This window comes from Echinops telfairi, unplaced genomic scaffold (genome assembly GCF_000313985.2).
Source record: "Echinops telfairi isolate 266 unplaced genomic scaffold, ASM31398v2 ScPeMD7_7469;HRSCAF=8507_1, whole genome shotgun sequence".
NCBI lineage: Eukaryota > Metazoa > Chordata > Mammalia > Afrosoricida > Tenrecidae > Echinops > Echinops telfairi.
In genome coordinates this window covers 97433461-97449872 of record NW_022111373.1, presented here as the reverse complement: position 1 = coordinate 97449872, position 16412 = coordinate 97433461, and the positions used below count along the sequence as shown (strand labels likewise).

The 16412-nt window shown below is 41.7% G+C and overlaps 1 protein-coding gene across 1 annotated transcript in view; it reads left to right on the top strand.

Annotated features, from left to right (window-relative positions):
* Nucleotides 1–16412, top strand: part of IL31RA (interleukin 31 receptor A) — a 59440-nt gene that overhangs the window by 3341 nt on the left and 39687 nt on the right. Inside the window, exons 3-5 of the mRNA XM_004703711.4 lie at nucleotides 3319–3436; nucleotides 9415–9581; nucleotides 12002–12153. Coding sequence (XP_004703768.2) covers nucleotides 3319–3436; nucleotides 9415–9581; nucleotides 12002–12153 — 437 coding nt within the window. The remainder of the gene's footprint in view (nucleotides 1–3318; nucleotides 3437–9414; nucleotides 9582–12001; nucleotides 12154–16412) is intronic.

Here is a 16412-nt window from a genome sequence, read left to right as displayed (position 1 = left end):
GATATAAAGCTCTTTCTTATATACATATGACTATCTATGAATTTGTTTCTCTAGTCAACGCGGACGAACACATAATGGATCTTAGATCTGCAAGATATGATATACACAGTAGGTCCATAGTCTTCAGTTGAATCTTATAGAAATGTGCTGTTTCCTCATTCTCCTTTATATCATTGAATTTATGAACAAATAGTATAAAATTATATATTTTTGTATTTATGTATGTGTTTTATATGAGGCATTTACTGTTACTCTTCAACCTTTGGAAAATATGATAAACCAACTTGCTAACTATGCACAGACATAAACCTATACACACACACACAGACACACTTGAATTAAGGGAATTTATAAATCTACTATTTCCATCTGGGGTGTCCAGTTTGATATCCTCCTTGAGGTCAGCAAGCAGAATATTAATACATTCTTCAATTCACAGCTGCAGATTTCTACAAGAGGGTGAACCAAGGGCCAGTCGTGGCAGGTTTGTCACGTAGGCCCCTGGGGTTACAGTTGTGGCACTCAAGTATTTTATAGACAATAGAGGTAGGTAGGCCAGCATCTCCCCCTAGCTAGTCACTCATGCTCAGCCCAGCTCCTGTTTCTCCCACATTAATGTCTCAATATGTGCATTGTGGGTCCCTTCACATTACTCTTTCTTATCTTTCTTCATTCATCATGATCACCTTGAGATCCAAGCTGATGGAGGTACCACCATCCTAAGACACCATCATCCCACTGTGTGTTTTCTGGCTGTGCAGTGGCATTCACCTTCTTCCTCTCCCATGCCAATGGCCGTAGCAAATCTCCCAGCCAGGCCTGCTGTGGTAGTTACATAATCTACTGTCAACTTGAGTGAAGGGGTGGAGTCTAGCCTGTCAGTCAGGTCATAGTCAATGAGGCCTCTGTGTGGGCATGACCTTCTTCTAAGGATTCTGGGAACTCCTGTCTTCCTCTCTTGAAGCGGGACACTCTCTTTGCAAGACATTGTTGACAAGCCACATGGAGACACACTGGTGGAGCCAGATGAGCCATGTGGAGACCCACACGAGCACTGAGATGCTTCCACCCCGCCACTGGATCTACAAGACTTTCCACCCACTGGCCTGTGACTTTCCTGCACTCAGCATCATTGCATAGCTGTGTGAGTCTAAAGAGGAATTTATGCACTAGTATTGAGCATATGGGCTAATATCAGACTTATGGAGTTGATCTGGACTGGGCTGGGATGTTTTCTTAATATATTATTGCTCTTTTATATAAAGCTCTTTCTTATACACATATGAGTGTCTATGGATTTGTTTCTCTAGTCTACTCAGACTAACATGCCTGTTTTCAAAAGGAAATAAAATCTCCATGTATGTCCAGGAAAAGGAGATATTGATGAGGATTGGAAATAATGATGGGTACTTGTTTTGAACATTCTACAAACTTCTGTAATATCTGTGTCAAATGGCCTTTGTGAGAATATCACTCCTTCTGCCAGATGCCAGGCAGTACTGTAAAGGCACTAACATTTAGAGTCACATTCTATTCTAATACCAGTGCTTCATCAGCTTGTTGAAACATTTCAATTGGTATTCCATCAATTTCTGTAGCCTGACACTTTGACCTCTGACAGCAGATATCGTTCAAATTTCTTGGCATAGACCAGTAAGTGCAAGATGGATGCTATTGAGTGGAGAACCAGAAGGAATAAAATTTACAAAGTAGGAAGATGTAGCTAAAGATATTTCAGAAATCTCTTCTATTATACAGCTCTAGGGAAAAATAAATGATTCCTTAGTGTGACATAGTTCAGCATTTTGTATTTCTCTGTGCTACCCATATCATTCAATACCCATTTATCCAGAGTGGTCCTAACATTTGATGCTTTACTTCATATTTCACTAACACTTTATATTTGCCTGGTGATTTAATTTAATTTTGGCTTCTCAAATATTGCTTTTGAGTCAAAATGTAGAAACTTTATTTTTAAGTAGGAACCAATTGTCAAAGGGAATAAAGAAGAAATAAGGTTAGATTCCTTCCATAGACCTGAATAAGGAAAAGAACTCAGCTGTGAACTAAAAGGTCGGTGGTTCAAAACCATCATGGCTCTTGTTAAACCGGGTTGACTAGGGATAAACCAGAGACACTCATATGTATAAGAAAGACCTTTACATCAAAGAGTAATTGCATATTAAGAAAACAGCCCAGCCCAGCCCAGATCAAGTCCACAAGTCTGATATTAGCCCATTGTGCTAGTCTGGGTAAACAAATCCACAGAATCATATATATATATATATAAACAAATCCATAGAATCATATATATATGAGTTTTATATAAAAGAAAGCATCCCAACCTAGCGCTGTCCAAGCCCCTAAGTCCAACATTAGCCCATTCGTCGACACCAATCCACAAAGAAGTCCTCCATCTCACAAAACACACACAATGATGCGGGCTGCAGGAGGAAAGCCGAATCAGTGAGCGTGTAAGCATGTCAGCGCTGGCAGGGGTTTCCACACAGCTGCGCCAACACCCAGGGCTGCATCGGGGTAGGTCCATGTGGCTTCTCCTTGGGGGATGTCTTGCAGGAAGTGAGCCTCACCAGCTGAAGCAGGGAACTGGCTAAGGCAGCTGCACCCTGGTCTGACTATCAGAAAGCAAGAGACCCAAGAACTAGAAAGGTGAGGCTCACTGAGCCATTTATCTCTCCACCCTTCAATTAACGCCACATGTGTTTATTGGCCAGGTTGGCACAATAAACCTTAACTATTTCACCCATAAATCTGACACTAGTCTATAAATCCCTCTTCAGACTCATATAGCACATGCAGTGATGCAAAATACAGGAAGATCACAGACAAGTGGTATAAAGTCTTGTGGATCCAGTGAAGGCAGAAGCATCTCCAGGGCTGGCACAGTCTCTGTGAGACTTGTCACAGAAGGTGAATGCACAGAGAGAGAGCGGCCCTCCTCCAGCGAGTCAGTTATCTCATTTGCCCTCCAATTGCTACGAGTTGAGTGGCAGACTAAACTCCGCCCACCATGTTGGCACAAAAAAACCTATCACAGGCTCCAGGAGAGAGAAAAAATCTGGAAATCTGCTCCTGTAAAGATAATAGGGTTATAGCCCGAGGAACCTGTAGAACAATTCTACGCTGTCCAGTACGATTGTTCCTTGGTGTCAATGGCACCAAGCAACAGCCACAAACTGTAGCTTACATGGAAGCAACAAATCTAGCATTCAGTTCACTTACTTTTATAAAAAGTATTTCATGGTGACCATGTGTATCATGTACTATAATTTGTGTTTGTGTAACTTTTTTTTGTAGCTTTGCCACATAAGCCTGAGAACATTTCTTGCATCTTCTACTATAAGCACAATTTAACCTGCGCTTGGAGTCCCGAAAAGGAAACCAGTGACACATGGTATTTCGTTAACAGAACTTAGTAAGTATGGGGAGCTTGTGTGTTATCAGCTGGGGTAAGGAGAAGAGGCAGAGGGTTCTGGTTCTTTCAGGAATCAAGTCACTTAGGAAGTAAAGCCTTTTCGTTGCCATATTCTAGGTGGCTTATATGCTGCCCCTGGTGGCTGGGGTGGTTCCTTAGTTATTTGTCACCATCCTGACAGCATCTGTGGTCACAGAGGGAGGGAAGATGTACTCACATGATGGTCCTGCTTTTAGGGGTACCTGATGGGCTGTGATCAGTTATAAGCACAGCAGAAAGAATCTGTTTATTTGTTTTATTCAACTGTAGTCCTCTTCTTTCTAGAATGTGCTCCAGCACAATTCATTCTTTACCGATCCCGACACATAAGTAGGATAAACCCAGCATCAAGAAGCAAAATAACCTTACTCTGCTATGCAGCCCTTGTCAATGATTTCCACATTTCACTACCTCAAGGATCCCGTTTTAATTTCAGGCTGGCCTAAATCCCATTTCCTAGTGAGTTTGTGCAAGGATATTTTGGAACTTCTGAATATCGCTGACATGTCCCTTAGGAGTGAGGGGTCCGTCTTGGGAGACATTGTACGACTTGTTAGTCCTCGGTCCTATGTTGAACAACAGAACAAAACTTCTGAAAAATTAATTGGCAACAGAACAAAACTCCTGAAAAATTAATTGGTTCACTCCCACCTTTTTGTTTTCTCCTCCATCTCTTCCTGTGATCGGTCGTTATTATTGCTAGCTAGTCTTGTGGAACGCCCCAGGCCCACCCAGCTCCCTTCGGTGGCCCCAGGACTGCCTAGACTTCCAGTATTCCTGGACTGGCTGGGAGCTTTGTGAATATATCACCTAAAATACCTGTTCCAGGGAGAATGATAGGATTTCTCTGTGCATCGCTAACCTTGAGAACATATTAAGGTGGGTTGGTGTTCTAAACAAGCACTTTCATTGCCTTAGGGAAGAAGCGAGAATGCTAGTGGCGTGGTGGCTGTGTGTTGGCCTGCTCATGGAAAGGACAGCAGTTTAAAACCAACCACTGGATGCTCCAGGGAGAAAGAAGAGACTTTCTACTCCCACCAAGAGTTGCTGCTGTTCTCATGTGTGAGCCCATTGTTGCACATGCTGTGTCCATCCATCTCCTTGAGGGCCTTCCTCTTGTTCACGGCCCCTCCACTTCACCAAGCATGATGTCCTTCTCCAGGGACTGGTCTCTCCTGATAAAAGGTCCAAAGTATGTATGACAAAGTCCCACCAAACTTGCCTTAAAGGAGCACTCTGACTGTACTTCTCTTCATGCACTGTACTTTCAATATTCTTCTCTAGCACCATAATTCAAATGCATAGATTCTTCTTCTTCGGTTTTCTTTATTTAGCTTTCACATGCATACGAGGCTATTGAAAATACTATGGCTTGGGTCAGGTGTGCCTTGCTTTTCAACACTTTAAGGAGGCCCTATGCAGCATATTTACCCAATCGTCTCACGACCACTACTTCCATGAGCTTGATTGTGAATCAAAGCAAGACAAAATCCTTAACAAAATCCTTAACAATCTTTTCTCCTCTTACCGTGATGTTACTTACTGGTCCAGTTGTGAGGGTTTTATTTTCTTTGCATTGAGTCATAATCCACACCAAAGGCTGTGATCCTTGACCTTCATCAGCAAGTGCTTCTAGTCCTCCTCACTTTCAGCAGCCAGGTTGTGTCGGCCTGCGATCTCTCAGGTTGGTAATAAGCCTTCCTCCCATCCTGATGCTGCGTTCTTCTTCATATCATCCAGCTTCTTTATTTACTTGCTCGGCATACAGTTGAATAATTATGATGAATAACAACAATGCACACCTTTCATGATTTTGAACCATGCACTATTCTCTTGTTTTGTTTGCACAACTGCCTCTTGACCCATGAACGAGCTCAACATGAGCATTTTGAAGTACTCTGGAATTCCTATTTTTTCTCAAGGTTATCTATAGTTGTTATAGTCAATAAAACACAAGTAAACATCTTTCTGATAGTCTCTGCTTTCAGCCAAGTTCCACCTGACATCAGCAATGATGCCCCTTGTTCTGTGTCCTCTTCTGAATCTGACCAAACCTCTGGCAGGTCCCTGCCAATTTACAACTTCATCTTTGTTAGACGATCTTCAGCAAAAGTTTACTTCCATGCAACATCAGTGATGTTATTCTACTATTTTGTGCATTCTATTCAGTCATTTTGTTTGGAATAGATATAAATATGGATCTCTTCCTGTCAGCTGTCTTTCAAACTTCTTGGCATAGACCAGTAAGCGCTTCCAGTGCTTCATCAGCTTGTTGAAACATTTCAATTGGTACTCCATCAATTCCTGTAGCCTTGATTTTGGCTTGAACTTCTTGCTTCAGTACCCCTGGCTCTTGCTCTTATGCTACCTCTTGAAATGGTTGAATGTGGGCTTCTTTTTGGTACAGTGACTATGTATTCTTTTCATCTTCTTTTAATGTTTCCTGCATCAATCAATATTTTGCTTTTAATATTGCAACTCAAAGCTTGAATTATTTCTTTAGTACTTCAGTTTGAGATATGCTGAGTGGGTTCTTCCTTTTGATCTGCTAATTCTAGGTCTTTGCACATTTCATTATAATATTTGACTTTGTCTTCCCAGGCTGCCCTTTGACATGTTCCGTTTAGTTCTTCGACTTCATCATTTCTTCCATTTGCCTTAGCTACCCTGTCATTAAGAGCAGATTGCACAGGCTCTTCTGTCATCCACTTTGATCATTTCTTTCTTACCTGCCATTTTAATGGCCATTTTCTTTCTTCATGTCTGATGTTCTTGATGTCCTCCCTAAGCTCCTCAGGCCTTCTGTAATGAGTATTTATTGCTTCAAATCTCTTCTTGAGATGTTCTCTAAATTCAGGTGAGATACACTCAAGGATGTATTTTGGCTCCTGTGGACTTGTTTTGATGTTCTTCAGCCCCAACCTGAACTTACACAGGAGAAATGGATGGTCTGCTCCGCCGCCAGCCCTTGGCCTGGCTTTGGCTGTTGAGATTATGCTTCTCCATCGTCTCTTCCCATAGGTGCAGTCAATTGGATTCTGGAGAGTCCATGTGTGTAGTTGCCTTTTGTGTTGTTGAAAAAGGTATTTGCGATGATTAACTTATTGGTCTTGCAAAGTTATAGCATGCCATCTTCAGCTTAATTTTTATCACCATCCACACCTTCCAACTACTTTTCCTTCCTTATGTTTCCAACCTTTGCGTTCCAATCACCTATGATTATCAATGCATCTTGATTGCACTTTTGATCAATTTCAGACTGACTACAGACATTGGAAGAATTTTTAAATTTCTGCGTCACTAGCTTTAGCAGTTGGTGTGTAAATTTGAAAAAAAAAAGTGGTGTTGTTGGATTTCCTCATATCCAGATAGGTATTATCTAATCACAGACAGTATTAAACTTCAAGACAGGCCTTGAATGTTATTTTTGACTATGAATGTGACACTGCTCTAATCTGTCATTCCATGCTTTTAATTTTCTCAATCAAAATGGCCAATGCCAATCCATTGCAGCTTCCCAACATCTAGAATATCAATCGTCATACATCCCACCTTAATTTTGAAAACTTCTAATTTTCCCAGATTCATACTTTATGCATTCAAAGTTCTGATCATGAGCTGATGTGTGTAGTTGCTTCTTCTCATTTTAATCATGATCCATCAGCGGCGGATGGACCTGAGTGCTTTACTGCTGGAGGCTTCTCTTCATCCATGTTGAAGTGGTCGACTGTATGTTGAAAAGGCAACTCTTCCTCAGTCATATTTTGAGTGTCCTTTGACCCAAGGAGCTCATCATCTGGCCCGGTCTCTGGCAATGTTCTGCTTCTGTTCATTAGATTTTCAGTATCTGACAATGTTTGCATCCTATCCATAAGGTTTTCAGGGGCTAATTTCTTAGTCTGTTCTTAGTTTAGAAGTTCTGCTGAAACCTGTTCACTGTGGGTGACTTTCCTTATATATGAAAGACCAGCGACATAACTTGTGACATACAAACCACCACAGTAAGACAAACTGACACACAGTTGGTGGCCACCAAGGTGTATAGTCCACCTGTATAGTCACCATTTGTGCTGTGAAAAACAGCTATTTGTTATGAAGAAGTCATTGGTTTTGCAAAATTTTGTCATGATCTTCAGTTTCATTTTGATCACCAAGAGCATGTTTTCCAACTACTGTTCCTTGTATTCTGTCCTATAGAATTGCTTTTTGCTAAGGGACGATGAAGAAGTGTTGGGGATGCCTGAATGGAAGAGATAGTGTTCATCTAAGACTTGAAAGAGATCTACAACTATAGGAAAAAGTATTTTTCAAGACTTGTATTTTTGTGAGTTTATCCCCTAGCATATTTCATCAAGGGGGAAGTAGAGGATTTTCCTGTGGATCATCAACTGTGAGAACACACTTGATTGGGACATTGTTAAGAACAAAACCTTCAGTCTATGCAGGAGTCAGCCAGCTGTAACCAAGGGGGCAGATGTGGGCAGCATTTGTTTTTTGTATGTGAAGTTAAGAACAGCTATTACATTATTAAATACTGGGGGCAGGGGAAAATTTTATGGCAAGTGAAAACTGTGTGAAATTCAAATTTCATCGTCTCTTAGTCACATTTTGTGGGAACACAGTCCCCTCATTCGTGCATATATTATCCATAGCAGTTTTGTGCTACAACAGTATTTGTGTAGTGGTGGCAGAAACGGTGTGCATTGTGAAGTCTGAAGTGTTCTGCCTATCCCTTGACAGAAGATGTTGGCCAATCCGTGGTTTTGACACAGATCCTCATTGATATGCTGTTAAAGACATAGGTTGCATTTTCGTTTCTTCTGCTATGAAGCATAGGGTAGACTTTCCTCTCGACACCAGTTACCAGTTTATGAAGAGTGGAAAACAAAGCAAAACACCATAGAGTACACATAAAGATCTTCTATTAAGACAAAACCAAACCCAACCCCCCAGAATGGGAACTCGATTCTCTCTTTACACAGAACAAGTTTTAACAACGATCTTGCAGTGGCTCCCAAGATGGACCCCTCATTTCGAGAGCACATGAAGGAAGGAATGGATTTCAGGAGCTATTTTCCGAATTTCAAAATTATTTCTGTGCAAGCCCAGGGAGAGACCCCTGGCACTCTGTGTGGCGGACCCCTTTCCAGTTCGTACCCTTTGTCTGCATCTTGTCTTCCCTCCCGGTGTAGTGAGGGCTAGGCCTCCACGCCTGTCCATCCAATTCTTACCAATGTGCACACTTGTTTTCGTAAAGCTCCAGCTAAATAGCATTTATGTAGGAAAATAGTTTGAATGCATTTCCTAAAAATATATCCTCATGGTAAAACCAATTCAATCTGAAGGATATAGAAAATGTTAAAATCGCCCCAATTCCACTACCAAAGCGAACAGCTTTGATGAAGACATTTTGATGAACACCTTGCCACTCCTAATCATTGTTACATCGATATCTTCTTCAGTTTATAGAAAAGTGACTGCTCAGTAGGTGATACGGTCCTTGCTTCTTTCACCAGTAAAAGAGTATGGGCATCTTTCCATATCCATGAACATACACACATTAAAAATCATTATTTAAAATTGTATTTATGTCTTTGTCACACTTATTCCATGAATTCCCTGTGCTTTTTTTAGTCCAAGCATAAATTCTTGGACTAGACTCTGGGATTCTCTGGGGTCTGTGGATGGTTTCTTGCTGATAGGAAATGCCTTTGCTGGTACAGCTTTGATAGACTTACTGGAGGTTCCATGGCTCATAACATCTCAAATTGGCTAGAAACAGGAAACTTCCTCTCACCTTGGAGATGTGGAAGGAATTTGGAGAGAAGGGCCCAAGATCCTGAACTCCAACTAACAGACAGCATGCTTAAAATATGAAGTATGGTCATGTTTCAAAACTTTTCTACAAAACTTACGTTGGATCACTTTTTCCTTCAAAGCTGTTATGGAAAAGCAAGCGATAATTGTACAAGTAAGAATCAGGCCTCGTGTTCTTTTCCCCATCCAAGAGCAACTATTCCAGATAATTTCACCATTGAAGTGGAAGCTCAAAATGCAAATGGGATGATGAGATCTGATAAGACATTCTGGCTTTTAGATAACATAGGTAAGTATTATTTAATATCCTCAATCTTTTAACTTTTATAATCACAAAAGTAGATTCAAACCAAACTGAAGGATATGATGCGTGTGTGTGTATGTGTGTGTGTGTGTACATGTTTATGGACAGTGAGCAAAAAAAATTCTTAGTATAAAAGGAAGGAGCGAGCAGAAGAAGAAAGGAGGGGAGGGAAGGGAATACAAGGCCTAATGGCCGAATTAGAAACTGAAGACATCTTACTGGTCTCTGACTTGTGGACAAGTTATAGTGTAGACACAGACTTTTCTATTTTGTGGGTAGATACCTGGGAGTGAAATTACTGGGTCATACGGCAACTCTATATTTAACTTTCTGAGAAATGACCAAACTTTCCCAAAGCTGTCATATCATTTTATATTTCCCACCAGCAAAATAGGTTCCTTTTTTTTAAAAAAACATCTTTGCCAACACTTGTTATTGCCATTATTTTAATTTAACTATACTAATGGGTGTGGAGTAATACCTCATTGCTCTGTGATTTGGATCTTTTCATGTGCTTATTGGCCATTTGCAGGTCTTGTGTGGAAAAATATTTATTCAAATCCTTTTCACATTTAAAAATTGGGTTCTTTGTCTTTTAATTGGTGAATTCTAAGAACTCGTCATGTATATTGAATACACGTTCCCGATCAGATATGTGGCTTTCTGTGGATTTTTTGTTCACATTCTAGATGGGTCACTTGAAGTTCACACACCTAAGTGTATTTTGGTGGAGCCCTATGGCTTCTCTTCTGACATCCAGTTTGATTTTTTCTTTCTTGCCTGTCTTTTTAACGACCTTTTGCTGTCTTTATGAATGACAGTCTTGATGTCCTCTCACAGCTCGTCAGGTTTCTGTCATGAGTGTTCAATGCTTCAAATCTTCAAAAGACATTTTGCATTAGGCGAATCTGTTCTTCAAAAGACATATTGCATTCGGTAATTCTGCTGCACAAGACCTCTTTAGAGTATTGAAGAGCAAGAAGATTATTTTGAGAACTAAGGTGTACCTGATGCAAGTCATGGTATTCTCCATTGCATCATATGCATGTGAAAGTTGACATTGAATAAGAAGACCACAGAAGAAATGATGCATTTGAATTGTGGTGCTGTGTAGTATTAAATTAAAAAATAATGACGCTGAGGGAGGTGGGGGGCCGGCCCCCACCCGCTGCTACTCCTATTGCTAGTACTCGGGTTCAGTAATGCACAATTGTATGGTTGAGATATATAAGTATTATATTAAAGTCACCGAGAGCATGAGAGATAATACAATAATACAGTCAGGCATGTTACATGATACCATTGCTCACCTCAGCCCAGCTTGGTGGTCCACGTGGAGAGAGGGGGAAGGGAAGGAAGGGAAGGGAACAAGGGAGAGGGGAGTGACCAGGGAGTGAGCAGCAAAGAGCTCAGAGTCAGAGAGAGAGCTATATTGCTGACTCACACCTATATACCTTTTGGGGGCATGCCAGCCCACTGATTACAGGTAGAGACTATAGGAGTTGTACTATAGGTTGTTGTACTATAGGTTACACAGCAATGAGAGGGTTGTACTATAGGTTACACAGCAGGAGTTGTACTATCGGTTACACAGCAATGAGAGGGTGGTCTAGGGGGTGGTCTCTGGGTCTCCATAGGAACATTATCAGTAGGGTGCAAACCCCTCCTACAGGAACCAAGCTAATGGTCCCAAGCTTCAGAGAGTAGTCCATTGTCTCCAGCAGCAGGGAGCAGGCCCACCCCTGTGGTGGGATGAGACAGCAGTCTGGCAGCAAGGATCTGACTTTCCCCCACAGTGCTGGAGAAGAATAGTGAAACTACAGACTGATCTGTCTAGGAAGAAGTAAAGCCAGAGTGCTTCTTATAGACATGGATGGCAAGACTTCATTTTGCACACTTTGGACATACTGCCAGGAGAGACCAGTTCCTGGAGAAGGACATCATGTTTGGTAAAGTGCAGGGGCAACTAAAGCGAAGAAGGCCCTTGATGAAATGGAGTGACACAGGGGCTCCATCAGTGGGCTCAGTCTCAGGAACGCTTGTGAGGGTGGCACAGGACAATGCAAGGTTTCCTTCTGTTGTGTATAGGGTTGCTATGGGTCGGAACCAACTTGATAGCACCTAACAACAACCTAGGGTTTCCTATCTTGTCCTTCTCCTTGGCTTAGAATCTGATTTAATTAGTAAAAGGCTGGTTTGCAGAAAAATCCCAGGAACATGTCTTGTCTTCCCTGGGCAGTTATTTTTCTGCCCTGCCTTCTGAAAACCACCCGCATGTGGGAGACCACAAATGATGCACTGTTGACTCATATGTAAGCTGCTGTTTCTTTCAATATTGGGTGGATCTTATTAGGATATTCTCATTTTGGGGGAAAATATGACAACTATGTGATTTTTATTTTCAGTGAAAATCGAACCACCTGAGATTTCCTATGTGCAAACGGTTTTGGGTGTCCCCAAAGTGATTCAAGTAAAATGGAACAGGCCTCCTTTGGCACCTATTTCAGCTACTTTAAAATACACACTTCGATACAAGACAGTGAGTGGTGACAAGTGGGTAAGTTCTGTCATTATAATATTTGCAGTAAGATGCCCGAGGAAGAGACTCGTTGATATCTTTTATTGACTAGGAGGCATCTTCTTTGATAGAAGATTGATAATAGCAGATAGACTGTAGTGAACAAGTTTCTTCTCATGTTCCCCAATTGTTCTAATATGTATGCATTCTGCCAAATGAAAATGTTCAGATGGCCAAGCGGTTTAAGGGGCTGTGTTCTGGCCACTGTCTCCCTTAGGGGTGTGGGTTCAAATCCTTCAACTGGCACAACAACCTGAAGGAGCCTTGGTGTTGTAGTAGCCTCTGTAATGAGCTGCTGGCCACTGTGATTCAAGATTCAAAAACATGAGACTTTGCTTTTCCCAAATGGGTCACTCAGCTGGAATGGACAAGCTGGCAGTGAGTTGGGTTGGTTTGGGTCTGTAGACATTTTACATTCTGAGCACAGAAGTATTTTTTCCCCAACAGTTTTCTTAACAAGCAATTTACATATTGTATAATTCAATAGTTCAATCATTCAGTCGTAATAAGGGGAATTGTACCATCACCCTCTCATAGTTAAATCGTCTCTAAGATGAGTCATGCAGTCACAGTCCATTCTAGTGCTCCCCCCACTCAGCCGTCTTCACCATCCACTCTGGAGATCCCCTAGCCATCCCCATTATCCACCCCATCCCTGCATTCCCTACAACCCCTTGTCTCAGTTATTCTTGCCTTTCATCCACTTCTCCAGCACAGAAATATTAATGAGTGCAATTTTAATTTTTGTGTTTTACTGTTTGTATCTGGCTACATTGACCCTCTGAAGACCTTCCGTGACACAATCATTTCCTTCTTAATTTTTGAAATATTTAAAATAGAACACACATTTAGAGAAGCAACATCATGCTAATATTAAGGTTAAAAATAATTTATAAGTTATTGTGCATGTAACGACCATCAAGATAAAATGTAGAATGTTGCCAGCTCCTCAAAGCCCCTGTGCCCTACACTGCCTTTCCCTTTGTATTACTTTGGTTGAAAAAAATTTTTTTAATTAATCATTTCATTGGGAGCTCTTACAGATATCATAACATTCCCTAGTTCAATCACATCAAGCAGTATTGTACAATTGCTACCACATCAGTTTTAAAATATTTTCTTTGTCCTTGAACTCCTTGATATCAGCTCCCCTTTATCCCCTCCCTCCCCCATCCTACCCTCCAGGAACCCCCCCCTTTTGTTCCTATAATAGGTTGTTTTTTCCCCATATCTTATGATCCAATTTAGCCATTCTCATACAATTCTTTTGTTTGATCCCATTGAGTGGGTTTATATAGTAATCAATGCTATCAGCTCCCTATTCCCCCCTTCCCCTTCTCTATTCCAGGACCCCCAGGGAACCAATACTCCTGTTACTCTTTCTGAAGGGTTATCTATCTTGGCATTCATGTACCGCATGATCTTAAACATATAAATGAACACATGCAAATCTAACATGATTAATGAGGTAAAACAAGTAAAAACTATAATAGTAAGGGGAGGAGATGTAAAGAACTAGAGGATAGTTATGTGGTTCATCAGTGCTATACCACACCCTGGATTTTTCATCCCTTCTGCCTACATCCCTTCTTGATTGTAAGTCCCTCTTCCTCTTACAGCTAACTTTTGTCCTTATTTTCATGGTAAAAAGTTTATGCATTAGTGAAAAACAAGGCTCCAGGAACTGATAGACTACCCCTTGAAATGTTTTAGAAAATTGAAGACATTTTGGAAACACTCACTCATCTATGCCAGGAAATTTGGAAGAGAGCTACCTGGCCAACTGATTAGAAGAGATCCATATTTATGCCCATTCCAAAGAAAGGTGACCTAATAGAATGCTCAAAAAATAGAAAGATATCATTGATATCACACTCAAATAAAATTTTACTTAAGATCATACAACAATGGTTATTAGCAACACATTGACAAGAAACTGCCAGTTTCAGACTGAATTCAGAAGAGGACATGGAACAAGGGATATCATTGCTGATGTCAAATGGATGTGGGCTCAAAGTAAAGAAGACAAGAAAGATGTTTACTTGTATTTCATTGACTATGCAAAGGCGTTCAACTGTGTGGAATACTGTATGGATAACTTCGAGAAGAATGGGAATTCCAGAACACTTCATCGTGCTCATGAGGAACTTGTACATGGGTCAAGAAGCAGTTGTGCAAGCAGAACAACGACGTACTGCATGGTTTCAAGTTAGGAGGGGTATGAGTTAGGATTGTCTCCTCTCACCATACATCAGGGGTCCTCAAACATTTTAAACAAGGGGTCAGTTCACTGTCCCTCAGACCATTGGAGGGCCAGATTATAGTTTTAAAAAAAACTATGAACAAATTCCTATGCACACTGCACATATCATATCTTGAAGTAAAAAAACCAAAACGGGGCAAAAACATCCAGTGGGCCAGATAAATGTCCTCAGTGGACCGCATGTGACCTACGGGCCGTAGTTTGAGGACCCTTGCACATACACGTTAAACCCATATGCTGAGCAAATAATCAGAAAAGCTGGATTATATGGAGAAGGACGAGGCCACAGCATTGGAGGAAGGCTTATTCACAACCTCCAGTACGCAGATGATACAACCTTGCTTGCTGAAAGTGGGGAGGACTTGAAGTACATACTGATGAATATCAAAGGTTACAGGCATCAGTATGGATTACAACTCAAAGTAAGGAAGACCAAAATCCTCACAGCTGGACCATCATGATACATAGAGAAAAGGTTGAAGTTGTTAAGGATGTTGTCTTGCTTGGATTCACAATCAATGCTCGTGGAAGCAGCCATCAAAGGATCAAAGACATACTGAATTGGGCAAATCTGGGGCACCAGCCCTCTTTAGAATGTTGCAAAGCAGGGATGTGACTTAGAGAACTAAGTGCTGCTGGCTCCCCGCAGCCGTACTGTAAAGAAGCTGCATGTAAGCGAGCCACGTGACTGTCCTACAAAGCGGTCTGGACACTGAGGAGGCTGAGCTGGCTTTACACCACTTCTGACTCATTTCTTCAAACGCTTTGGGTGAGGTAGGATTTCGCATAAAGTACAGATGGTTAGAAACAAACAGGATGAAGCTGATATGTTTTTGTTAGGACTTCCCAGCCTGTGTAGAATTGGCAAAGGCTGTTTGTACATAAAGGAGTAATTGTTCCTGGGCTCCGTGAGGGCCCGAAGTTGCTCCAAAAACAAATACATGAACAAAACTTACTGCCATCAAGTGGATTTCGATTCATGGTGATCCTATAGGACCTAGTAGAATTGTCCCCGGGGACTTTCCGAGGCTGTGAATGTGCACGGGAGCAGAAAGCTTTGTCTTTCCTCCCAGTGACTGGTGGCCTTGAATTTCTGACTGTGTGATTAGCCACTGTAACCCACTATGCCACCAGGGCTCTTTTGCCAAAGGCAGATGCCTGGACAAAAAGGCAAGACAAAGAAGCCTTAAAGGAGTGCTAGCGAAGCACTTGGTTAAGCACTTGACCTCTAACCGAAAGTGGAGCAGTTTGAACCCACCAGCTGCTCATGGGGGGAGAGGTGGGCCTTTCAGCTTCCTTGGAAAGCCCATGTAGCAGTTCCTCTCTGTCCTGCGAGGGGGGCTCGAAGTTGGAACGGACTCAATAGTAACAGGTGGTTTGGGTTTTAGAGGCACATTGTTTAAAATAACAAGCAGATTTTTGTTTCGTCTGGGACTCAGAAGAATAGCCTTACATGTTGACATTAGGCAGACTTTTCTGCGCTGGAATGACTGTGAGGTGACACCCTCCACCCCCACCCCGAGAGGCTGAGCAGGCGCTGACAGTGCCAGCACAGCAGGAGGAAACATTAGAAACGTTTTACAAAGAACATGATTTAAAAAAGAAGAAAGCATACAAAGTGAAATCAACCTTTTTCAACTTCCAGACACATCGTCATGCATTCAGATTGTTTTATTTTGAATCACCTATAGAAGTCACCTTAGGGTTAGCCTCTCCTAGAGGGCTTAATTCTATCCTGGTTGGACCCTTTTAAGCAAAGGAACTTGAGGAGGATGCTGCCCTAGAAATCACGGATTGTCCCAAGTCACTCTCTCCTAAACCCGCATCTGTGGCGGCGGTATATACAGGGGCCATTTGGAGAAAGTGCTAGGATTAAGTGTGCATCTGCCATCGCCTATGGATCCTACCTCCTTCTCTGAGGCCTCTCACTAGGTTGAGAGACCGGACATGTCCCTCTGCAGCTGGGATGCTCAGC